Raw genomic sequence first — 24,638 nt, forward strand, 5'->3', positions numbered from 1 at the left:
TACACTCTGTCACACAGAGCTCGTCATTAGGGGAGAGCAGGTGGCGAGGGCCGGGAACACCACTCAGACCTAGCGATGTGCAGCCACAGCGGTGGTTTCGTTTATAACTGCATGTGTGCTCGCCCTTGAGTCTCTCTCTACTTCTCTTTTGAAACTCCTGGGGGGCTACCTCAGAAGGCGTGCCGACACCAGGAGCCTAGACTTGCGTTTGTTATGAGCCATGTTTTGTCACTGTGTCACTGTGCGGCAGGAAGGTTGGTGAGTGTGGCTTACACGGCACTCTCCCTACTAAGGTGCACTTGGACCTGGGCCTCAGTAAGTGCCCTGCTTATTCCCATTTTTCCAGTTGATTTTGGCTCGTCCAAATGCAGCCAAGAGTCACGACTAGTAATGATATTTCAGCCCAGGCTGGCTGGAGGTCCGACCGGCCACAGGGCCCCCTGGGTCCTGACTCTCAAGGCCTGTGGCCTGTCTCTGCAGCATACATTGTGGCCGTGTACCACAGCATGAAGGAGGAGCTGAGGCGCAGTGTCCCGGGGAGCACCCCCCTGCGGAGGAGGGGGCCCAGCCAGCTCTCCCAAGAGGCCCAGGCGGTGGCCGGAGCCCTTCCTGGTGAGCACCCCCTTGCTGCGTGAGGCCACCCCTCTGTCCCTGGAACCTGAGCCCTCTGCTCTGGGGGTCCCCGTGTCCTTCCCTTAGTGTCCTTATCACTGCAAAATGGGGAGCATGTGCCGCATCCCTTTCCTTCCCAGGAGTGATCACCTTCTCTCAAGATTACGTGGCAAATGAACTCACTCAGAACTTCTTCACCATCACTCAGAAGATTCAGAAGAAAGTCACGGGTTCCCGGAACGCCACTGAGCTCTCAAAAATGTTCCCTGTCCTCCCTGGTTCTCACTTGCTGCTCAATAACCCTGCGCTGGAGTTCATCAAATACGTGTGCAAGGTGAGGCCGCGACACGTGTGCAGGGCAGAGATGCTTAACGCTAACGCGAGCACTCACAAGAGTGTCGGTGTGTGTGGGAAGCGAGGGTGCCAGGAGTACAATCTTGTTGATTCCACGAACTCTCACTGCTCATGCCTTGCATCTGCTGTGTGAGGCATTTGGGGCTAGAAGTGGGAGGAGACCAGAGCCCCCCCGTCCTCACGGAGCCTGTGGTCCAGTGAGGGCGAGGACAAGTCAGTCAGGGACAGGTGAGCCCAGAGAGGGGAGGCGGGCTGAGGTGGCCTCAGAAGGGCAGGGTAGATGAGGAAGTTGGGGCCCGAGGCCACACTGAGCAGGAGGGTCCAGCCGCGTGCGGACCTGAAGAAGAACCTGAGGGTGCAAAGGCCCTGGGGTAGGATGGTCTGGGGGTGCTGGTGAGAGGCACCTGCTGAGTGGGCGAGCTGTGAAATGGCGGTGCTTGTGGATCTGGTGGGGCCAAGGGCCGGGACCAGGAACAGTCTCCCACAATGAGCAGGCTGTGGTGAAATCACAGAGGAGAGCTTGCTCGGATGCTAAATGCTTTCTGGGAAAGGCGGGCGGAGTCAGCGATGGGATAATATTACCAGATAGCGACTGTGCCGGTGTCACCCCTCAGAGAGCACTTTCCTGGGCATTCAGTTACAGGATGCTCCAGGATCAGGTGACTTCTGGTTGTGGTGCAGAAATAGTTTAGTTTGCCATTTTATTCTTCTGTTAGACTCCAGGGTTTTTAAAATTTATTTTTACTCAGGTATAGCTTGCGTACGGTGAGATTTCACCATTGTGGGTGTGTGTTCTGTGAGTGGTGGCAGAGGCAGGATGCAGGGCATTTCACCGTCCCGCAAACATCGCACCCACCCCTGCCACGCGCTGATCTGTCTGTCTGATGTCCGTGCACTCTCTAAAGTTGACCCAGTCACATTCAGTCTGTGCAGTGAGTTGTTCAAGCTTTCACAGAGCGATGGGGCTGTGCTGCGGGCAGGTTCAAACGGTCTCCACCTGAGCTAACTCCCCCCGAACCACTGATCTGCCCTTGCACGGCCACCTCTTCCAGAATCCCACGTTGTGGATTATGTGGCCGGTTAGGTCTGGCTCCTTTCACGGCACACACAGAGTGTACATGCGGTCCTCCACGCGGTCGCGAGTTGGGGCGGTGCAGAGAGGGAGAGGGGGACAGAGGGAGAGGAGGGGCACAGAAGAAATAAAGCGGGCTCTGTGTGGATCGGAACCCACAAACCATGATATCATGACTTGTGCTGAAGTTGGACACTCAACCAACTGAACCACCTAGGTATCCCTAGAATCATTTTAATCTATAGATTAACTTAGGGAGAATTAACATCTTGGGTTTTTTTAATGCTTATTTATTTATTTTGAGAGAGAGCGCAGAAGCACAAGGAGGGGAGGGGCAGATGAGAGAGAATCCCAAGACTCCCAAGCAGGCTCTGCACTGTAAGTGCAGAGCCCGACGTGGGACTCAAACTCACGAACATGCGATCATGACCTGAGCTGAAATCAGGAGTCCGATGAACGCTTAACTGACTGAGCCACCTGGGCACCCACAACATCTTAGTGTTGAGACTCCTGATTCATGAACCACTATCTCTTTCCATTTATTTAGGTCGCCTCTGATTTTCTTCATCAGTGTTTGGGGTTTTCAGCATCTAAATATGACACACATTTGCACCTAAGGTTTTCAGGCTGTTTGGTGCCATCGTAATAGCACTGACTTTTTAAAACTTCAGTTTCCGGTTGTTCACTGCTAATATATAGAGATACATGGATATTTGTATCTTGTGTCACATCTTTTTTGTCCATTCGTTTATCAGTGGACATTTGGGTTGCTTCCATAAGTTGGCTATTGTAAAAAATGCTGCAGTAAACACAGGGGTGCATATATCTGTTTGAATTAGTGTTTGCTTATTCTTTGAGTAAATACTCAGTAGCGGAATTGTTGGATCATAGCGTAATTTTATTTTTAACTTTTTGAGGAACTTCCATACTATTCTCCAGAGTGGCTACACCAGTTTGCATTCCCAGTGATAGCGTAAGAGAGTCCCTTTTCTTCACATCCTCACCAACATTTGTTATGTCTTGTGTTTTTTTATTTTGCCCATTCTGGCAGCTGTGAGGTGATACGTCATTGTGATTTTGGTTTGTATTTCCCTAATGATGAGTGATGTTGAGCATCTTTTCATATGTCTGATGGCCATCTGGACATGACACTGATTTTTAAATATTAATCCAGCCTCGCTTGTATTCTTGGAGTAAATCGCACTTGGTTGTGACGTATCATCCTTTTTATACATTGGTGGGTTCAATTTGCTGGTATTGTTGAGGATTTTTGAGTGCACATGATGGTGGTTGGCCTGCTGTTTTCTTGTGCTGTCTTTGGTATCAGGATGATGATAGCCTCATAAACGAGCTAGAAGTGTTTTCCCTTTTGTGTTTCCTGGAATACTGTGTAGAATACTATTTTTTGCTTAATTTTTGGTAAATTTACCAGTGAAATCTTTTTTCTTTGTTTTCCTCTTTAATTCAATCCAGTTTTTTTTTTATAATGGAGATATATAAACTGTATGTTTTAAGCAAACAGCTTCATACTAACAGGCTGTCGCTCCTCGTTATACATACTTGCAAATTTACCTGCTTGCCGAAATCTACTTGTCTCACTGGATGGGGTGGCGGGCTTCGAATCTGACCATAAATAGTTCTCCCAAAAATGTCTTCTAAGAGGGCTTTGGTTCTGTGGTGTTCTTGGTGTTGAGCTGGGACAGTAGAGTTTTAGGGGTGGGAGGGACCTCTAAAGAGGTCCGTCCTGTCCTGTCCTCTCCATTATGGACAAAAGGAGGAGACACCTCACCTGTGGTTCTGCAGGCACCACCACGAGAGCCAGGCTTCCCAGCGGGCTCCGGGCTGGCACGGGAACCCCCACCGTCGGGGCTGAGAGCACGCACTCTGCCGATGAGACCGTGCGGCCCCGCAGATTTAGGACTTCCTGTCCTTGAGGAGGAGGGAGCCAGGAAGGACGGCAGGAGGAGCACGTAGTGCCCCCGTCCCCCCGAGCTGACGGAAACCTGCTCGCAGGGCCGCACTGAGGAAGCCCCCCTCACTTCCAGCGGGAGAAGGAGGGCGCGGGGCTGAGAAGCTGCAGCCTGAAGAGTCCGCTGCAGGCTTTTCCGCTCCCGATGGAGACCGGCCCACGAGGCCGTCACTGACGCTCTGTTCTTTGAAGGTTCTGTCTCTGGACACGAACATCACGAACCAGGTGAACAAGCTGAACCGGGACCTGCTGCGCCTGGTGGACGTTGGCGAGTTCTCAGAGGAGGCCCAGTTCCGAGACCCCTGCCGTTCCTACGTGCTCCCTGAGGTCATCTGCCGCAGCTGTAACTTCTGCCGGGACCTGGACCTGTGCAAAGAGCCCTCCTTCTCTCAGGTGGGCGGGGCCGGGAGGCTCTCAGACACCTTTCCTGTGTGCCGGTGCGGTGTCCTGATAGACGGTGGCGGTGACGGTGGTGCGTGCGGGCCGGCAGCCCCCTCCCCCCGGCTCCCCAGCTGGCTCCGCACGGTCCCTGCCCAGCCCCTGGGAAGCCCTGGCTGCCGAGGAAGGCTGGGCGGACCGCTGACCCGGCCCCCTCCTCCCCTGCCTAGGACGGGGCTGTGCTGCCTCAGTGGCTCTGCTCCAACTGCCTGGTTGCCTATGACTCATCAGTCATTGAGATGGCCCTGGTGGAAGCCGTGCAGAAGAAACTGATGGCCTTCACTCTGCAGGACCTGGTGAGTGGCAGGCCTGGCGTGGGGGACTCCACCCCAGCCCCCTCTCCAGTGGGCAGAGGGCTTCCTGATGAGCGATTTGCACCCCGAGAAGCCACAGGTGTGCACAGTTCTCAAGTCCCGACTCAGTGCTCTGAGGTGGCCGGCCCTTGGATCAGGGCTCCTCTTGACTCCTTGTCACGCATCTCTGGGGCCCCTGCAGGGGCGGGTGCTGGCTCCACGCACCTTTTGTTGTAATGGAAGAGGGTAGCTGGTGAGCAGAATGGAGTGTGAGAGTCATGGCAAGTGTAAAGACAACAAACAGGGAAGAGAGAGAGAAACAGGGACGTTGTCAGCATTAGATAGAGGGGTGTTCTTTTTTTTTTTTTTTTTTTTTTATTTATTTTTGGGACAGAGAGAGACAGAGCATGAACGGGGGAGGGTCAGAGAGAGGGAGACACAGAATCGGAAACAGGCTCCAGGCTCCGAGCCGTCAGCCCAGAGCCCGACACGGGGCTCGAACTCACGGACCGCGAGATCGTGACCTGGCTGAAGTCGGACGCTCAACCGACTGCGCCACCCAGGCGCCCCGATAGAGGGGTGTTCTTGATGAGAGGATGTGAAGGGGTGTCGGGGCCCGGGCAGGGAACAGCCCACATCTGCTCTGATGGAATAGGGAGACCCAAGGAAGGCACAGGGGTGAGGTCCCTGGGACTCAGAGGCAAGGGTGCAGTGCCGCCCGCCCCCCTGGGAGGGTGTTAGGAAGCAGCTGGCATGTTTGGATAAATCCCGTTACAAAGTATTGGTCTTTCCTGGTTGAGCTGAAGGCCATGGGGTGGAGGGGGTGCGGGCGGGTGGGTGGGCATGCCGAGCTCTTGGCTACCACTGGCCACCACAGGCCCAGAAGGGGACACTGGTGACCAGGGCTGCTCCTCATTGCAGATCTGCCTCAAGTGCCGGGGTGTGAAGGAGACCAACATGCCTGTGTACTGCAGCTGTGCCGGGGACTTCGCCCTCACCGTCCGCACCAAGGTGGGGGTCCCACGGCTGGCCTGGCTGCCCCCCCTCTCCCGTTTGCCCTTTCTGGTCTCTGCCATCTGCCTCTCTCCCTACACACCCGAGCCTATGCCTTACATCCCTGTGCCTCCTCTGGTCATTTCTGCAGGTCTTCATGGACCAGATTAGAATCTTCCAGAACATCGCCCAGCACTATGGCATGTCGTACCTCATGGAGACCCTGGAGTGGCTGCTGCAGAAGAACCTTCAGCTGGGCCATTAGCGAGTCGAGCGGCGACCCCATTCCCTGCCCTGACTTCCAGATTTGTGACCCTGGCTAGGACGGAGCACCGAGGAAAAGGAGCAGGTCACATAGAGAAGCACGAGCCAGCCAGAGCAGGAGGTGGCTCCACCTGGGGCTGCCTAGGCCGCCAGCTGTGGTCAGGGCAGCCCACTGTTGGCCTGAGAGGGGTCTCCAGGGCGGTTCCTGCTGAGTGGACAGCCCTCCCTGCGGTCCCGCTCTGTCACTCTCTCCTCTGCTGTTGAGGGGGTCTTCTGTCTGGTGATGACTAGTGGGGTTTGCAGCCCTTGTTTCTCATCACTTGTGACCACGGAGACGGTCTCATAGCTGGATGCCAGCAGGATGTGGGCCTGTTCCAGGGAATCCGGAGCCAAACCCTGAGGGGACCTGGACATCTTTCCCACAATGAGTTCCCAGGACTTAGGCTTCTTGTCTGGAGACTTCCTGGTCAGTGTAGGGTCTGCAGGGGTGGGGCCCGCATCATGGCAGTCACCTTGCCTGCAGCAGCGAGATCTGGAATCGGGTGTGGCACCCTTGCCCTCTGAACCTGCAGGTGGGGGTGGGGACAGACACGGGCACCGGGCTCAGACTGCCGCGCATGGGTGGGAGGATGCACGTGTTTGTCACAGGCTTCAACGTCATCTGTTAGCACTTGGGTTTATAGGGAAATCCTTCACATGCAAGACAGTCGGTTTTTTCCTTCCGGTTTGAGGGATCTGGTCGGGGGAAGAGACGGGAATAAAACGGCAGCAGCAGTTTTGTTGGGCTTCTAGCGGTTCTGCTCTGGCTTTTTAGCTTCAGAGTCCAAGACCTCCGACCCTTGCGGGCCTGCCCGTCCTCCAGGGGCCACTCGGGGCATGCACGCCCAGGGTCAGCGGCCCTCACCTGCAGAGAGGGTCAGTCGGGACCATGGCCCCTTTAAACCTGGACACTTGCCACCAGTTTCTTCAGAGAGCCGGTGCAGCGCGGAGATGTGGGACCTCACTCTTTGCTGACCCTGTGGTGGGGCTGGAAAAGGGGGGAGGCCCAGACAGGGGAGTCTGCGTCCCAGTGACCTCAGGAAGACTTTGCTGAGCCGGTCCCTCTGTCGTCACCTGCCCCAGCACAAAAGACCCAACTCCACACTTCATTTTAGTAGTTAGGTTCTATTTTTTTATTTTAGAGAGGAAGCATGAGCGGGGTGGGGGAGGGGCAGAGGATGAAAGACAGAATTTTAAGCAGGCTCCATGCTCCCCGCTGACGGAACTCGACCCCACAACCCTGGAATCCTGACCTGAGCCAAAATCAAGAGTCGAGCCACCAGGCGCCTCACACTTCATTTTTAACTAAATGAGACTGGAAGTGGAAAAAGAAGAATGGCCAGGTTGGCAAGGCAACACACAGGCTAACTGAATCATAAACTCAGACCCCAAATGGGCGGCCTCCAGGGAGGCCGTACGGAAGCCGTGGGCCAGCGTCCGCTCGGGCCCGGCTCGAGTTCATCATCGCTGCCTGACTTCTCCAAGTATCTCCTAGTATTTTACGCTTTAACTTCAGTTTTACTCTTTGGATTTTGCATTCCTGAACATTTTTACATGTGTTTGTGCGAGGACAGAAAAAAGACCTGTGTTGCAACTGGGTGCATTGGCTCCTGGGTCCTGTGCTCCGGGTGTGCCCAGGCCCCGTGGCCACGAGAAACCTGACACTGGCTGGAAGGTGGACAGAGCCTGCATCAGCCCCCAGATGGAGATCAAATCAAATTAGGGCTGGGATGGGGAGGGGAGCTAACTAGGCTTCCTGGAAGTGCAGCAGAGAGCAGAGATGTCCCCGGAGAGGGGAGGGGAGGGGCTGGGGGCCTGCATACCACTCCCTGTCCTTACAGCAGGGCCAGAGAGTGCCGGGTGGGTCCCTCAGAGGCCAGTTTAGGGATTGGAGCGTTTGGGACAGCAAAGGGTCCTGGGGTCACTCTCGTGCTTGGGAATGGGAAACCTGAACCCCTGGCCGTGGTTCTTGAGCTGCAGCCCAGGCCCAACTGGAAAAGCCAGTTTCTCCAAAACTGGACATCAGGGAGCCAGACACGGTATTGCAGGCATTTGGGTGACTGAGGAATCCTCACGTCAAGGTGGCCGGGGGGGGGGGGGGGGGGGGGGGGGCTTAGGTGTGTGCTGTTGCTGGCCCCCCTGTTGGGTGTGGGCAGGTGAGATGGCCAGCTCTGGCTACCTGCCAGCATGATTTGGACATGGGGACCCCCCGAGCTATCGCTCAACCTCGGAAGAGGGATCCCGGCTGAGGGAGTCTGTGCAAAGCACAGCATGTGCTGCCGTAGACCTGTGTGCTCACCATCCGTGTTGCTAGGGGAACCGCCACCCGGCCAAGTTCTGGCGGCCCCTGGGGGAGGGGGGCCTGGCCAGACAGGCACCAGGCAGCGCCGATGAATATAATGACCATTGTGGCATCTGAGGGTGTGGTAACCAGTTATCTGCTGGCTTGTGCTCCCCCTCAACCTCACCCATGACCATCCCCCTCCCTCAGCACCAACTTCTTGCCCCGCCTGGGTCCTTGTTTCAAGTTCCCTCACCTACCCCTTGTCTTCCTTCCTCCAGAGTCCCCATCCTTTCACATGTTTTGAGGGTGGGTCTGGGATCACCCCCCTCCCCACCCCAGGAGGTTGGTAAGCAAGCTGACTGAAGGGCAGGTGCTGGGTTCCTCATGCACCCAGTCTCTGCCTGTCCCCCTGCTTGGATACAACATGCAGTCTGCACCCAGGCTGATTAGAGGACAGACCAGAGGCACCCACAGCTCCCATGCGCGAGGACCCTCTACTGCCTAGGTCTTCAGGACCTCAAGATGCTTCTCCCAAAAAATGAGGCCAGAGGTTCTGGACACAGGTTTATTGGACTCTGGGTATGTGACTTCTTGGCTATGAAGCAAGCAAAGGGTCTGGGTGGGGAGGGGTGAGAAGTTTGTGAGGAGGTCAGCTAGGGAGGAGGAGGCGGCAGGAGTTTACCCCTTCCTCCAGGCCCCGGGGACGTTGGGGGGCCAGCCAGGATCCGGTGCCACCCACTTCGTGCCCGCCCACTGCCCGGTTGCGCGGGGGGTCTTTTCGTTCCCAGCTTCTCAGAGCGTGTTGAGGTGCATGGGCAGGGCCCAGGGGAGCTGGCGGCTTGGTCTCGGGACCAGACTTCAGGACCCCATCAGGCCCGCCTTGGACACAGCATGATGGAAAGCATGTGGTGGGCTCAGAGCTGGGCCAAACCTCGGGGGTCCGTGAGTGTGGAGTCCTGCCGGGAAGGCTCGGAGGCACACAACTCTGGTCCCACAGTCTGCTCAGGGGTGTCGGCCATCTGCTCAGAAGGGGCAGAGGCAGGGCAAGGCCATGGGGGCGGGGCGGCCAGGGACTGGCCTGGGTCTGCAGAGCAGGGACAGGGTGGGGGAGGAGCCTGGCCCAAAACAAGAGCCAGAGTCACAGGCCAGCTACCAGAGGAGCGCCTGGGTGTGCACACCTTGTCGAATTTCTTATGGCTGTACACCTTGTTTTTGTTCATGAACGTCAGCAAGATCCAGTCACACAGGAAGGAGCCCTGGGCCAGCAAGACCGACACGTGAGGGCCCAGGAGACCCCCCCACCCAAGCCCCCCATGCCCAGCATGCATTTCCTTACCACCCCGATGGAGGTCAGTGCTGTGGCCAGATTAATGATGGTGGGAATCAGGCTGAACTTCCCTGCCTGGGGAGAGGAGGCTGCCTTAGATGGTTGTTGGGTCCGGGGCAGGTGGGGCTCAAGGGAGGGTGGGGGAGATGAGGCCATGCCAGCTGGGCCCTGGGCGAAGCAGGCTGGCCTACCTGTCCGTGCACAATGACGTCGATGCGGATCCCATAGGCCTTGATGAGCGTGCGGGTGGCGCTGCCGTTTACCTTGTAATACTTGGCAAACCTGGGACAGCATGACCCTGAGGAGCACGGTGGCGGGTGCCCACCCATCACCCAAGATGGGAAGCTCCCCTGGACCTTGGAGCACCTGCCCTGTTCTTTTAGAGCCACCACAGCCAGGGCAGATGAGGACCCAGGCGTCCCAAGGCCAAGGTACCTGAAGTTGTAGCCAGACGAGGCTGGGACGTGCTTGGGGTCAAGCCTCCGGAAAGAATACTTGGGGTTGCACTTTGACGCTGACAGGTCCAGGTCACAGTCCCAGTTGATAATGACCCCGATGACACCACCCTGCCCAGAAGTGGGCACAGGGATGGGTGTCAGGGAGGCCGCACAGAGGACCCCCAAGAGCCGTGGGTCCTGCCCTGGGACTGTGCACGGGGCGCTCATCTTGGGACACCTCGGGCCGCTCAGGGCCGAGAGCCAGGAGTGCCTGGCGAGCGCCCTGCTTCCGAAGCACAAGGGTATGCTGGTGGCCAGCCGTGTGACCAGGAGTCAATAATTTAGCAGCAGCCATGCATGCCCAGACCGGTCGGCCGATTGTGTTTCTCTTTCCTTTGCCCGAACAGGGCCGGGGTTGGCCAAGACCGCAAAGGGGGCTGGCTGTAATGGAGACCCTCCGTTTGCGGCTAGGAGCCGGCACCTGGAGGAGAGCTGGCCCGCCCACTCCCTCGGCTGCCCGCCTCACCGTGTGTGCGAGCTCCGTGAAGTTTTCCCCTGCCTGTTCCACAATGAAGCCCAGCTTGAAAATGGGACAGTAGGGGTCGGAGACCTCATCGAACGTGCAGCGTTTCAGGTAGCCGTCCTTCCGGTGCTCGATGTTGCCTCTGAGGACAGGGCCCAGCCACGTCAGGTGGGAAGGGGGCGGAAGCTCTGTAACCCACAAACGCCCCATTCCCGGGACGTAGCTCCCATCCCGACCCGTGGTCACCACAGCCTGGTGGCTCTTACTTGGAGAACTGGAATTTAGGGTAGTGGATGCTGTTCTTGATGAGGATGGTGAAATTCGGAGCCATCTTGCCGAGAAATTGGCTGAGGAGGCACAGACTGGGTGTGTTTAGTCTCCCCCACCCCGAACCCCTCCCCGGTACATCCCCAGTCCTGGCCAGTGAGGAGAGAAAGGAGCAAAATAGAGTCGCGCTGGGGTGTCAGCTGCGTCCCAGCTAGGTGGGGTCACTGGGCGTGCGCACCTGACCGACGCCCCGTCTTCCACCGGGCACCAGCCCCACACCTCGCAGGTCTTGGCCGACCCTTGGTAGTAGGGTACGCAGCGCCCGGTCCGCAGGCCTGCGGGCAGATGGACGCTCAGGGGGCGAGGGGCGCCGCCCCGCCCCACCCCCAGCCGGCGCGCACTGACCGCTTCCCAGCATGTCCAGCCGTTCCGCCACGCAGTCCTCGTCTGTGTCACAGGAGGCGTTGCTAACCCTCACGCTCTAGGGAGGAGCCGCCTGGGTCAGGGGCCCCGAGCCTTCTGCGGCAAGCTGACCGGGCAGGCAGGGCCCCTCCCTCTGCCCCAGCTCTGCCCTCCACCAGGCCTCACCTCCGGGCAGGTTCCGAGGGTCTGCGAGGGTGTGACCTCGATCCTGGTGATGATGCTGAACACGCTGCCTCCCTGGGCTCAGAAAGAGGGGATGGTCGGCCGAGGCTCAGGGAGAGGGGATGGTCGGTCCCGTCCCGGGGTGCGCGGCCGCGGGCGGGGCGGGCAGGCGCACCTCGGGGGGCTTCACGTACTCCTCCACGTCCCACACTTTGCGCTCGGAGAAGGTGATGCCCTTGACCTTGGTAATGACGGAGCTCTCGGGGCCCGTCTCGCTGTCCTGGTAGCTCTTCTGCACGATGAACACGTACCTGCGGGACGGGCAGGGCCGCGCTGGAGGCGACCCGGGACCCTCCCCCCCGCCGGCCGCCGCCTCCCGGGGCCCCGAGGCCCCGCGCCCCCCCCCCCCCGGCCGCGCCGCACCCACCACACGAAGTAGAGCAGGATGAGGAGCTGCACCGCGCGGTACACGACGCCCAGGCGCCGGTTCTTCACCACGATCACCTTGGGCGTCTCGTAGTCCCAGAACGCGGACCAGCAGCCTCGGGCCAGGCGCCCGGCCGCGGCCGCCCCCGCGGGGGGCTTGGGCTCGGCGGCCGCCATGGCCCGGAGCTCCGCCCGGGGCGCGACGCGGGCGCACCCTGCGGGCTCGGGGCGCGGGCAGGGGAGCCCCGCGGCGCCGCCCCGGGGCGTGGCCTCGCGCGCCCCGCCCCTCACCCCCGCCGGGCCGCGCGGCCCCGGGGCGCGCGGGGGCGCACCTGGCAGGTGTCTCCAGGTGGGCCCGGCGCGGGCACGGCGCGGGCGGCGGCCTTCGCCCCACCCGCCCCGGGGGCCCGCACGTCCCTGCGGTGGGACACGGAGCCGCGGGGACATTGTTGAGACGCGGGAGGAAGACCCGGCGAGGCTCCGCAGGCCTCCTGGCGTCTCCGGCGGCGTCTGACGGCGGCGCGCCCTGACCCCGAGGGGCTGTCCCTGTGTCCCGTGCCCTGACTTCGAACACCGTGGGGGGTTAGGTGTCTCAGGAGGGCATTTCCGAAGGGCAGTCCTGGATTCCCCGCAGCTCGGCAGAGACCCCCGGCCGCCCGCCCCCGCCAGGCTCGCACAAACCTGGGTCCTTTCCTTTGCCCAGACGGCCCCTCTGCTCGAGCCACGGGCGCGCTCTGAGCCGTCAGTTCTCGCCCCTCCTCCACGCAGCCGCCCAGCCCCGGCGTCTGTCCTGGACTTGGGCTGAGGCCCCTAACTGCTTTTATCCGCTTCGGTCCGTTTCCGCTTTCTTTGCAAACCGAAGCGGTTGTGGGTGTTTTTGAGCCCTTTTATATCTTCACCCCACTTCGTTATTTTGGTATTTCACAAAATGACACGTTTCTTGAAGCTTTATTTAGGTGAAATTCATTTAGCATCTAATTAACCTTTTTCTTTTTTTCAGTTTATTTATTTATTTTGAGAGAGAACAAGCGGGGGAGAGGAAGAGTGGGCGGGGGCGCAGACAGAGGATCGGAAGCAGGCTCTGCGCTGACAGCTGAGAGCCGGATGCGGGGCTCAAACCCGCAAACCCCAAGATCATGGCCAGAGGTGAACTTGCGCGCATAGCGGACTGAGCCACCCAGGTGCCCCAAGCGTGGGACTCTTGATTTCAGTTCAGGTCATGATCTCGCGGCTTGTGGGTTCGAGCCCCCACATCAGGCTCTGCACCGACAGTGGGGAGCCTACTTGGGATTCTCTCTGCCCCTCACAAGCTTGCCCTCTCTCTCTCCCTCTCAAAAATAAACATTAAAAAAAGTCAAATGAAAACACCAGGCAGACTCTCCAGGCTGGGAGAAAACCAGTGTAGACCCTAACCACGGAATTTGTATAAATTTAAATTTATAATTTGAGGGGCATCTGGGTGGCTCACTTGATTAAGCCTCGGACTTCGGCTCAGGTCATGATCTTGTGGTTCACGAGTTCGAGCCCCGCATCGGGGTCTGTGCTGACAGCTCAGAGTCTGGAGCCTGCTTCAGATTCTGTCTCCCTCTCTGCTCCTCCCCCACTCCTGTTCTGTCTCTGTCTCTCTCTCTCAAAAATAAACATTAAAAAGAATTAAAAAATATTTTTTAAATTTATAATTTGCATGAAACTTTCAAAGGCGTTAAAGAAATTAGTCTTAGGAGGAGTGAGTCTCGTAATAGTTTTTGTTGTTGTTGTTGTTTTTACCTAAAAATGCCTTTTACAAGTGAAAAAATAAAGTTATTCAACTGAATTTTAAAACGTTTGGTTAACCGGAAATATTACTCTACGGCAAGAATAGAATAAACATATCTGTAAATAACAATGTAAAAACAGCCTAGTTATAAGTAAAAGTCCCAAATAAAAATAAAATTAGATTTCCTTTTCTTTTCTTAAATTTTTTTTTTTAACGTTTTTTATTTATTTTTGAGACAGAGACAGAGCATGAACAGGGGAGGGTCAGAGAGAGGGAGACACAGAATCTGAAACAGGCTCCAGGCTCCGAGCTGTCAGCACAGAGCCCGACGCGGGACTCGAACCCACGAACCGCGAGATCATGACCTGAGCCGAAGTCGGCCGCTTAACCGACTGAGCCACCCAGGCGCCCCTAGATTTCCTTTTCTAAACAGCTTCATTGAGATAAAATTCACACGCCATACAATTTACCCGTTTGGAGTACGGAATTCATTGTTTCTAGTATATTCACACGGTGGTACAAACATCACAATCTAATTTTAGAACACCGCTTCTAAAGGAAACCCCAGACCCATTACCAGCCCCCACTCTGCTCCCCTCGACCCCGCAGCTGCCCCCGGAGGACCCCCGGCCACGCCTGCGTCTCCGCCCGCTGCCTCCGGGGCTCCCTCCTGCTCGTGGCCCGATTCCCGGCCCGGGTCGCAGAGCCGCTCAGGCTCCGCAGGGCCCCTGCCGTGCGCCCGGCCAACCCACACGCGCCGAGAGATGATGTGACCAACTGCCCTTTCAGGCCAGCGAACTCTGGCGCGCGTTGTTAACGCTGCGCGAACGCGGATCCCCGACACCCCGGTCGCGACGGGCCGGGGTCGCTCTGGGTTCTCGCCCAGCCCCCCGCCCCCGCCTGCCCCTCCTTCCTGCGCCAGCCCCGCCCCCGCCCCGCGTCCTGAAGCGCTTCCCGCCGGCTGCAGGTCCAGACGCGGCCGCCCACCCGCCGCCAGGGGCCGCTCGCTAACCGCTAACCGTCCCAGCTCCCGGCACCCCCTCCTCGCTCTAAATCCACCCACCTCCTTCTGCCTCATCTCTTTGTTGACACGACCACTTCCCAAACTAGACCAAGCACTCTTGGGGGCAAGGAGGGGCGGGCACACGCAATCTTTCCCTGGGCAGAGCCTCGCATGTAGTCAACAGTGAGTAAATACATGTTTACTGAATGAACGACGTCCGCAGAGAGAAACGAAGAGCACCCCCGATGAGAACAAACCCCTGCTTGGCATCCGGCCACCCACAGGCAGGCAGGTGTGTGGGGATGCTGGTGGTGCGAGGCTGGTGCAGGTGCCCCCAGGGGACTTGGAGGGGGGGGGGCGAGCATCCCACTAGATCGGTTAAGGGCATATTTGGTCCTGAGTCGGAAGAGGGGAAAGACTGGGGAAGCCACAGCCACTGACCCAGTGCTGGCTGTCTGGCCGGTTGGCCTGCAGCAGCTGTGGTCAAGCTTCCCGGGCTCCTGTGTGGCCGGGCCTCGTCTGCTTCCATCCGGTCCTTCCTGCAGAGGGGGGAGACTCTGGTCAGCTGGAAGGTGGGGCCAGGAAGGAGGTAGGAGAGGAAGGTGGGCCTTGCCCTGGTGAGTCTGTGGCGCTTTGCCCAGGACTCCCTTGGCCTTGGTCCTGTGGATTCTCCCTTGGGGGCTGGAGTCTGTTCTGGAGTTACGGCTTGGCCGGTCTCCCTTACAGAGGGGCAGGTGGAGCCCACGATAGAAAGGTAGGAGCACTGAACACTTGAGCAGTTATCAGCGGCCAGGGAGAGATTTTCTGCGAGCACTGTCCAGCTTCACGCATTTGCCCGTGTGGTCTGCTTCCCTGTGTGCAAGCGTGCAGAGGCTGCTGCCCTGGGCCGACTGCCCCGGTCCGGGCCACACTGCCTTTCCTTGGAGGTGGCAAAGGAGGCAGGGCGGGTAAGGCCCCAGTGTGAGGGGTTCGTGCTCGAAATATGGGAGTCACAGTTCAGGGAATAATTTATTGGCGTCTGTGATTTCTGGCAAGATTTGGCATCAAGCTTTTTTAAAATAAGTTTATTTTTGACACAGAGAGAGAGAGAGAGAGAGAGAGAGAGATCACAGCGGGGGAGGGGGAGGGGCAGAGAGAGAAAGGGAGACACAGAATCCGAAGCAGGCTCCAGGCTCTGAGCTGTCAGCACAGAGCCTGACGCGGGGCTCGAACTCACGAACCGTGAGATCTTGACCTGAGCTGAAGTCGGACACAACTGACGGAGCCCCCCGGGCACCCCTGGCATCAAGCTTTTATTTGCCAGATTGAGATACTATGGAATCATATTTTGGTGTTGAGGTTTGGAAGGAAAGACTGTGGAAAGATGTCTGCTCTGAGAGGTTTATACACAAATATCCACGGAAAGAGACTGCATTAATAAAAGAATAGTTAAGAATAAGCAGGGGCTGCGAATGCCCTGTTCTTCCAAGTTCAGGAACAGCTACGCCTCAGGGCCTCCCGGGCCTCTGAGCAGTGCCGGTAGCCTTTGATTTACGGCAGTGAGATACACATAAAAATTTTCCCAATGTAAACACCGTAACGGGCACAGTTCAGGGGCACCAGGTACCCCCGCACCGCCCTGCCGGGGCCACCGTCCACGTCCAGCACTGTCTCGCCCTCCGAGACTGACGCTCTGTCCCGCTCCACGCTGACGGCGGCCCAGCGCCCGGTACCCACCTTCTACCCGCTGCTTCTACGAATCTGGCTGCTCTAAGGCCTTCCTACGAGTGGAAGCCTGCAGCGTCTGTCCTCCTGGGACCTGCTTATTTCACTCAGCATCATGTCCTCAGCGCCCAGCCAGGTTGTGACACGTGTCAGGGTTTCCCTCCTTTTTCAGGTGAATTACATGTCATTGTATGGATGGACTACGTTCTGTTTATCCTTCATCCTGGACACCTGGGCTGCGCCCGCCTCTTGGCCGCCAGCCTTGTCGCTGCTGTGGACGGCATGGGCTGGAGCCGCTCCCTGGGGACAGTGGGTGTCTGTGCGGCATGGCTGTTTGACCAGGCACATCAGGCCCAGTTTTATAAAAGGCCTGTGAACTTTTCAAGGGCCCATGAGAAATCAGAGACCATAAAGGTTTTTTTTGCCCTGTTCAAAGTACAAAAAAACATGGCAAGTTTTAAATTCTTAAATATTCAAGTTGTGATTTAAATCCAGCCTTCATATAGTTGTATTACTCATATTCTTTATATTTGATGTAATATGGAGGCAAGACTTTCAAGACTGATACAGTGGCTACAGGTTTGCCCATTTATTTTCGGGAATGTTTATCCGACTCCGTTGTCTAGTGTCATTTCTCTGGAACATGTGCTTAGGGGCATCTGGGAGCCTTGACCTGCAGTGAGGGGACAGAAAGAGTTCCCACAGGGGCGCCTGGGTGGGTCAGTCAGTTGACTTCAGCTCAGGTCGTGATCTTGTGGCTCGCGAGTTCGAGCCCCGTGTCAGACTGCTGTCAGCACAGAGCCCACTTCAGATCCTCTGTCCCCCTCTCTCTTGCCCCTCCCCTGCTTGCACTGTCTCTCTCTCTCTCTCTCTCTCAAAAATCTTTATATATATAAATATAAAAGAGTTCCCACAGCCCTTCCACTGTCCCTCGAGCGCTGGCTCATGGAGCTTACGGATCAGGAGAACAGAGGCCCAGGGGTCAGCAGAATGGAACGCGGCCCGGTGCGTAAGCATGACGCAGGGAGATGTGTCCACGCCCCAGGAGAAGGGCCCCGGAAGGGACGGCCCCACCCACACCCGGATCTGGACCTCCAGCCTCCAGGACTGTGAGGAACGAACGGTGGTTGAACCCACCCCGCTCACGGTGTTTGTTATGCAGCCGCCGCGGACCGGTACGGGTGTCCCATGGTTGCTCAGCGGGCGTCGTTGGCCTCGCGGGCCGGTCCTGACTTGAGGACGCTGCAGCCGCTGGCCCAGTGCTGGTCCCCGAGGGCCAGCTGAGAGACGGAAGTTGGCTTCCGGGCTGGCTGCTGCGGCCCGGGGGCCGAGTCCCACTTTCAGAGACGGTCCGGCCATTGTCCGTCTGTGTGCTCGGTCTTCCAGGACTAAAAGGTGGGTCTTGGGTTGCGTCAGGGAGATGCTTGGCGACCTCATAAGAGCTGTTTCTGAATGTTCCGTAAGTTCAGTGGCCTCCAGGGCCTGGGGGTCTGGGAGCTGCTGGCAGGAGCTGCCTGGTGGGCGGCCTCAGCGGCCCCTGGAACGCACGGAGGCCACCCCGGAAGGCTTCGCTCGCACTCCCCATCCGCCGTGCGGGCCGTGCAGGGAACCCACAAGCTCACGCGTCACGCCTGCCGGCATCTGGGGCCACACGCGGCACAGGTATGTCCTGCTGCTCTTGAGGGGAAAACGCTTAAACACCGGCAGCACGTGAACGCTGAAACAGACTTCGAAGTGCTTTTCCGAGGGTAAGAAGTGAAAGAGCTTTGGCGCTGCTCGCGCTGCGCCCAGCAGCCTCCCTCTGCTCCCCTCTCCCGTGTCTTTGTCATTCTTTGGTGGCTGCCGATCAGAACAGGGCTCCGCGTTCATGGAGTTGTACCTCTTTTGAAACCAATTAGCAAAACGTGGGAACAAAATGGTCTAGCAGTGCTTTTGTGACTTCTGAACTATCTTAAACGGATTGCAGACAAATTTAAGTATACGATTACAGAAAGCCCGAAACTCAGCTGATGTGTGCTGTGATTTGCTATTTTTTCCAAAAACAAAACAAAACAAAAGACCCGATAGACGATGATAGCCTCCTTTGGCCTGAGATGTCCTGTGTTGCTGAACGTGTCTTCACGGGGATTCACATGTCGCATGGGCCGCAGGTCGTTTCCGGAGATTTTTGTGGAGGCCAAATGACTCTAAGTGTGGAGACGCTCTGGAAAATACCAGCCTCACCGGTTCTGCTAGCGCTCCTGTTGATGTGACTTGAGCGGGAGGTACACAGAGTCCTCGGGGGCCCCCCGTGCTGGCTCCCTGACCCCAACCCTGCCACGGGCTCTGGCTCCCGCCTCCTCACAAGCTTCCCCACGGCAGCCTGCCCAGAAATGGCTGTCCCTGGGCCGTCCCGTGCGGCTCCACTGTTTTGTCCAGCTCCTGGGCTCTCCTCGTCCGTCTGCGTCACCCCAAGCGCGAGGACACGGTGTGTCTGCCTTTCTCCCTGGGGACCTTCTGCGTTTCTCAGTTCCAGCCCCGGGAGGACTTGTCTTGTGGTCAGAGGTGCTCCTGGCCTGGGGGCCTGAACAGACCAGGAGACAACAAACAGGTTTCCACTGTGCTTTGCGGGGCAAGTGACCCCAGTAAAGAACAAAGGGGCAAGATGAGCACATCTTCACTGGAATCATCTGGAAACCAGAGGTTCAGGGGACACGACATGGGACAGCAAGAGGCCACCACTGACCTCATAGATGGGCAGCAAGGTCCCGGAAAGGCTCAGCCGTCCCCCCCCACCCCACCCCCAAAGGGCCTGCAGCACCTGGGACGGAAACCAAAGGCAGGACTGAGTCTGAGGCTCGTGGGCCCTGGGCTGGGAGCTGGTGGTCCTGGAGGGGAGCACGGCCATGGGGCGGGAAGACAGACTTGAGGAGGGTTCTAGAACAGGAGTCTAGCTTGTACTGTGGGATGATGGAATGTTCTAGAACCAGATAGAGGTGGTGCTTGCACACTGCTAGGAATGCACTAAAGGCCCCTGAATTGTTTACTTTACAAAAAGTTATGGAGGCGCCTGGGTGACTCAATCGGTTAAGCCTCGGACCTCAGCTGAGGTCATGATCTCACTGTTCATGGGTTCGAGCCCCGCGTCAGGCTCTGTGCGGACGGCTCAGAGCCTGGAGCCTGCTTCGCATTCTGTGTCTCCCTCTCTCTCTACCCCTCCCCCGCTCATGCTCTGTCTCTCTGTCTCTATCTCTCTCCCAAAAATAAACATTTGAAAATTCTTTTTTAATTTATAAAAATTTAAAAATGGTTAACTTTATGTTCTGTGAATATCACTTCAGTTTTGTTTTATTTGTCTGTTTATTTATTTATTTACTTTGAGGGAGAGAGAGAGAGCACAGGCAGAAGAGAGGGGCAGAGGGAGAGAGACGATCGGAAGCAGGTTCCATGCCCAGCACAGAGCCCGACTCGGGGCTCAATCCCATAACCCCCGGGGTCATGACCTGAGCCGAAATCAAGAGTTGGATGCTCGGGGGCGCCTGGGTGGCTCATCTTTCAGGCATCCAACTCTTGATTTTGGCTCAGGTCATGACCTCACAGTTTGTGAGTCCAAGGCTCACATCAGGCTCTGCACTGATGGTGTGGAGCCTCCTTGGGATTCTCTCTCTCCCTCTCTCTCTACCCGCTCTCTCTCTCAAAAAAAAAAAAGAAAAAGAAAAAAAAAAGAGAAAAGAGTTGGATGCTCAATGGACTGAACCTCCCAGGTACTCCATTACTTAATTTAAAAGATAAAAGAGAGGCATCTTGCGGGGGGGGGGGGGGGGTTGTCTGTCAGTTAAGCCCCTTGATTTCGGCTCAGGTTATGATCTTGCAGTTCGTGGATTCAGGCCCTGCATCAGGCTCTGTGCTGATGATGCGGAAGCTGTTTGGGATTCTCTCTCTCTCTCCCTCTTTGCCGCTTCCCCCACCTCTCAAAATAAATATTGAGAAAAAAAAAAAGATAAGAGAACCGGGGGCAAAGTTGGAGGCCAAACCATCAGCTTTATGAATAGCCAGACAATCGGCCAAATACCCTGCGCGTGGGCAGGGGCGGCTGAGGCTTGGATCTGAGGCTGACTCGGGGCTCCTGGCCATCCTCCCCCATGCGGGGCGGGAGACTCGCCCGTGCCTGGGGGCTGCCACGCCTGCTCCCCCAACTGCAGGGCGTGGGCTCACGGCTCAGCCTGCCCGCCTCAGCGGGGGGGTGGGGGTGGGGGTGGGGGGTGGGGGAGGGCATAGGAGCTGGACTCACAGGAGGGTCGCACAGCCCGCGGGTGCTCTGTGACATCAAGCAGAGAGGCTCCTGTTCAACTCAGGGCACGAACCTTCCCAGGAGAAAGGGGTGTTGAAAATTCATTTTCCAGTCAGCGATAAAAAGGGATTTGCTATCAAGTGGGTGAAGGAAGCCAGTCTGGAAGGCTGCATCTTGTACGGTTCCAGCTCTAGGATAGTGGGGAAAAGGCACGAGGCACAACTACGAGACCAAAAAAGAACCCCCAAAAGATCCATGGTTGCCGCGGTTTCATGGGCAAGGCTGAGCAGGCAGAGCACAGAGGGTTTAGGGCAGTGAAAATACTGTGTGTTGACGTGGTGGCCTTCGTCCAACCGGCAGAGCGACCCGCACCGGCAGTGAACCCGGGAGCTCGTAATAATGTATCTGTGTCACCTGACCAACTGTAGCCGATGTCCCGGCGTCCGCTGACGTAATACTAGGGAAACAGGGGGGAGGGGGCTGTATGGGAACTCTTTGTACTTTCTGCGCAATTTCTGTAGCCCTAAAACTGCTCCAGAAAATGTCTGTTACTGTAAAAGACCTGTTTTGCGAGAGCAAGACGGGGAAGGGGGGAAGGAAGCGGGTGCCCACGCAGGTGCCGTGGGGGACAGGGAGAGCCATCTGGGGCATTGACAGGCCGGGAGCCCCATGGCGTGCGCCAGGCGTCTGCTGCTGCTGCTCTGCCTGCTGCCTGTGTCCTTGGCCTGGAGGCCCAAGACCGTGTGCCATTTGCATAAGGTAAGCACCCCCCCCCCCCCCCCCCCCCCCGCCGCAGCGGAGGTGGCCCCCACTCGGGCTCCCGGGCGTTCCCGGCTCCTCTCCGCAGGTGCCTGCCCCCACGAATCCTGTCTGGGCTCTCTGGAAAAGAAGGCCCCCGGGCGTTTGGGCCCCCAGGACAGCTGACGCTGGCTCCCCCAGGCCGCAGGGTCCCCGACGATGACGGTCACAGGCCGGGGAGCCAGGCAGGTAGCGCTGTGCCGGGTGCCCGGTGGGGCCACTCCGTGCTCAGCACGTTCTGCTTTGCTTTGGAAAATGGACTTGTGTTTCATAAGAAGCTGTTCTGTAGGTGAACACGGGCTGGAGTTCCTGTTTTTAACTAAGTTTACACACAAGTACGTAAAACTCTGAGTACCCGCCGCGGGAAAAGTCCTTACGAGGGACCCACGCCAACAACAGCTCTGGGGCCTCAGCAGTTTGCTGAGTTTGCAAAGGGGTGTTGCGACCCGAAGCTTGAGGACTTCCATCAAAGGCCTCGGGAGCAGGGGGCCTCCAGCGGCCGGGCCAGGACCGGGGTGACGGCCAGCTGCGGCTCCTGCCCGCCCGTGACCCCGCGCTGCCCTCCTGGGCCCGTGGAAGCTGTGAGAGTCCGTGGCAGCTCTTCCCCTCCCCGCTCCGCCGCTCCTCCTCTCGTCCTCTGTGCCTTGGTTTACCTCCCGTCCGTGCGGCTCACCGCACAGACCACGTTAGTCCTCTTCCCCTCCCTTTCCGCTGGCTCCCCCCGCCAAGAGCCCCACCAGGTCTGGGACATTCCGGAACTTGGAAGGGAAGCAGAAAGGAGGGGAGGGTGCTCCTAAATCAAGAAGCCCTACTGGGCGCTGGGTCCGCAGGGGATGCCAGGCCCCTGAGGAGCGCCTGGAGGGCCCGAGCCACTGCTGTGTCCCCAGCAGCCTGGAGTCACAGACGCTCTGCACCACCCAGACCGGCTCCCTCCAGGGCCGGGCCCGGCAGAAGGCGTCGGAGCGGGCTGGCCGGCACCAGGAGGAGGAGGGTCCCGCCGCCCAGAGCCGGCCTCCGAGGGGGCAGGGGGCCGGCGGAGAGAACGGGGTCTCCCCTCCGGCGGCCGGCGGCCGAACGGCCACGCCTGCTCCAAGCACTCCGAATGCCGGAGCCGCTGCTGTGTGCTCAGCGTCTCCAGCTCCGAGCTGACCTGCAGATCCATGACCATCTTCCTGCAGCGTCAGCCTTGGCGCAAGGTGAGCCGGCGGCCGGGCCGCGGCAGGGAGGGCCGGGGCCGGGGCGGGAGGCGGGCGCCAGGCTCCGGCTCTGTGTCCCCAGCCCAACGGGAGCCACTGCACCAAGGACGACGAGTGCCAGAGCAGGTGTTGCCTCGCTCCGACCGAGGTCAGCCACCGCCGCTGCGTCCCCCAGAGAGGGATCCTGGTTCAGTGCCTGCTCTTGGTGAGTGGCCCCCGATGCCCGGGTGGAGGGGCTGCCCGGAGCCCTGGACTGGCCCTAGGGCCTGCGCCGAGCGAACGGGATTCTCCGAACCCACGGAGCGTCCCCTTCCAGGAGAGGCTGTCCTCTGCCGTCTGGACACTGGCCTCTGCGTCCGCTTCCTTGAGCAGGAAGGCCCGGGTGAGGCCTCCGAAAAGGAAACAGGTCACAGGCAGGTCCCTCAGGGTCTCGGCAGGGAACAGGTGCCCCCGCCTGGGAAAGGGCCATCTGATGCGTGGCTGGGTGGTGAACCCACCTCACCAGGTGCCGGGATTACCGGGTGCCAGGATTCCCAACATGGGGCTGAAGGCGGGGGGTGGGGGGTTGGGGACAGAGGGAGGGGGTGGAAGAAGGGACTTCGGAGATGAGGGGGTGAGAGATGGGGAGGGGGTGGACAGAGGTGGGGAGGGTCGGAGACGGGGAGGGGGCCACAGTAGCTGGAGATGGGCCTTGGGGGGTTGCTGAGAGAACGCACGGGTGCAGTGATGTGTGGGTGTTTAAGTACGTGGTCTGATGCCGGAATCCATAACTTCTTTCCGATTATGAAGGGGTCTCTGCTCCCAGGGTTAAGGAGCACATTTTTGAGCACATACGACCTCTTTGGAGGTCCCAGGGGAGCACTGGGCACAGCAGGTGTTCGCCGCAGTGTGTAAATGCTGGATTCCCTGTGTGGTCCTTGCCCCAGACGAGCTGGTTCCGCCAGTGAGGGTGAGGGTGGGGGCGGCGTTGGGTGCCTGACGGGCCCCGTATCTCCCTGTGCCTTTTCTAACTTTGCCCCGTTAGTGACGGGGAAACTCATCCTCGTGGAAGAACCAGTCCGGACCCGGGAGAAGCTCAGCCTGGATCTCGTGCCTGCGTTTAGCTGGGAGCTCAGCTTGCGGTTCCCGCCGCTCGTTCTGGGCTGTGAAAACCTGCAGGTGTCAGACGCGCCCGTCCTGTCCTGTCCTGTCGTACCAGCGAGCTCCGGAGGACGAACCGTAGCTCCGGGGAACCTGCAGCTTGACGGCCTCACATCAGTGAGCCCCGCCGACCGAGTCAAGGCACTGCGTCACTTGTATTGTTTTCAGACAATAAAGATAATACAAATCTGTAGAAGACGTGGAGACCGTGGAGAGGTGGAGCCTGCTCAGGTTGCCTGCCTAGGAATGTGCGTCCAGCAGAGACGAGCCTGACCTGGAGGGAGAGGGGCAGAGCAGGGGCGTGCCCTCCCCACGGGGCGTCTTGTCCTGGCAGGTAGAAATCCTCCGCCCACTGTCCCAAACTGAAAAGCCTCCCCTGAGCGTTGCTGCCCGACAGGAAACACAAGCAAACACAAGCACGGGAGCAGAGCGGAGCCAGGACTCCCTGGAGGGGCCCCAGGTCCTGCCGCTTCCCTGGGAGCAGACGTGCTGGCTAACTCAGAGCCCGTTCCCACCAGGGCCTTCTTGGCGTTCCCAGAGCGCAGGGCCTCGGGCGAAGCACCCGGACAACTGCCTTCTGGGGCTCCCGTCGCCCATGCTGACACCGGGCTGCTTCTCTGAGCGCCTTAAAAATATTTCGCCTCCTCCCTCCCCACCTCGTCCCTTCTGCCCCTCCTCCTCCTCCCCCTCTTCCCCCCCTCCTTCTTCCACTCCTCCTCCCCTCCCCCTTCCTCTCCCTCTTCCCTTCCTCCCCTCGTTCTCCCCCTCCTCCTCCCCTTCCTCTCCCTCTTCCTTTCCTCCCCTCCCCCTTCCTCTCCCTCCTCCCTTCTGCCTCTCCTCCTCCTTCTTCCACTCCTCCCCTCCCCCTTCCTCTCCCTCCTCCCTTCC

At 58.5% G+C, this 24,638-nt stretch overlaps 3 protein-coding genes across 8 annotated transcripts in view; 2 read left to right on the forward strand and 1 right to left on the reverse strand.

Moving 5' to 3' along the window:
• Positions 1-6,780, forward strand: part of POLE (DNA polymerase epsilon, catalytic subunit) — a 45,840-nt gene extending 39,060 nt beyond the window's left edge. For both annotated transcript variants that reach the window (XM_042962050.1, XM_042962051.1), the window contains exons 44-49: positions 481-612; positions 753-946; positions 4,200-4,400; positions 4,616-4,741; positions 5,660-5,749; positions 5,883-6,780. In XM_042962050.1, the coding sequence (XP_042817984.1) occupies positions 481-612; positions 753-946; positions 4,200-4,400; positions 4,616-4,741; positions 5,660-5,749; positions 5,883-5,996 (857 nt within the window). In that variant the 3' untranslated portion in view covers positions 5,997-6,780. The remainder of the gene's footprint in view (positions 1-480; positions 613-752; positions 947-4,199; positions 4,401-4,615; positions 4,742-5,659; positions 5,750-5,882) is intronic.
• Positions 6,781-8,876: 2,096 nt separating this feature from the next.
• Positions 8,877-12,069, reverse strand: P2RX2 (purinergic receptor P2X 2). 5 transcript variants are annotated; one of them, XM_042962023.1, is made up of 12 exons: positions 11,885-12,069; positions 11,633-11,768; positions 11,461-11,532; positions 11,278-11,353; positions 11,111-11,207; positions 10,872-10,952; positions 10,609-10,747; positions 10,081-10,211; positions 9,837-9,927; positions 9,655-9,720; positions 9,497-9,574; positions 8,877-9,337 (listed from the first exon to the last, which is right to left on the reverse strand). In XM_042962023.1, the coding sequence occupies exons 1-12, from the start codon at positions 12,058-12,060 to the stop codon at positions 9,233-9,235; spliced, it is 1,248 nt and encodes a 415-aa protein (XP_042817957.1). In that variant the 5' UTR covers positions 12,061-12,069; the 3' UTR covers positions 8,877-9,232. The 5 variants fall into 5 exon arrangements, with proteins under 5 accessions (XP_042817957.1, XP_042817959.1, XP_042817956.1 ...); XM_042962025.1 differs by lacking the exon at positions 9,497-9,574; XM_042962022.1 differs by having other exon boundaries at positions 8,877-9,574.
• Positions 12,070-17,827: 5,758 nt separating this feature from the next.
• On the forward strand, positions 17,828-24,449 carry LRCOL1 (leucine rich colipase like 1). The gene is made up of 6 exons (XM_042962686.1): positions 17,828-18,008; positions 21,274-21,375; positions 22,302-22,610; positions 22,693-22,815; positions 22,927-23,023; positions 23,635-24,449. Exons 2-6 carry the CDS (start codon positions 21,286-21,288, stop codon positions 24,021-24,023), a joined length of 1,008 nt encoding a protein of 335 aa, XP_042818620.1. The 5' UTR covers positions 17,828-18,008; positions 21,274-21,285; the 3' UTR covers positions 24,024-24,449.
• Positions 24,450-24,638: the final 189 nt, after the last annotated feature.

This window comes from Panthera tigris, chromosome D3 (assembly GCF_018350195.1).
Source record: "Panthera tigris isolate Pti1 chromosome D3, P.tigris_Pti1_mat1.1, whole genome shotgun sequence".
Classification (NCBI taxonomy): Eukaryota; Metazoa; Chordata; class Mammalia; order Carnivora; family Felidae; genus Panthera; species Panthera tigris.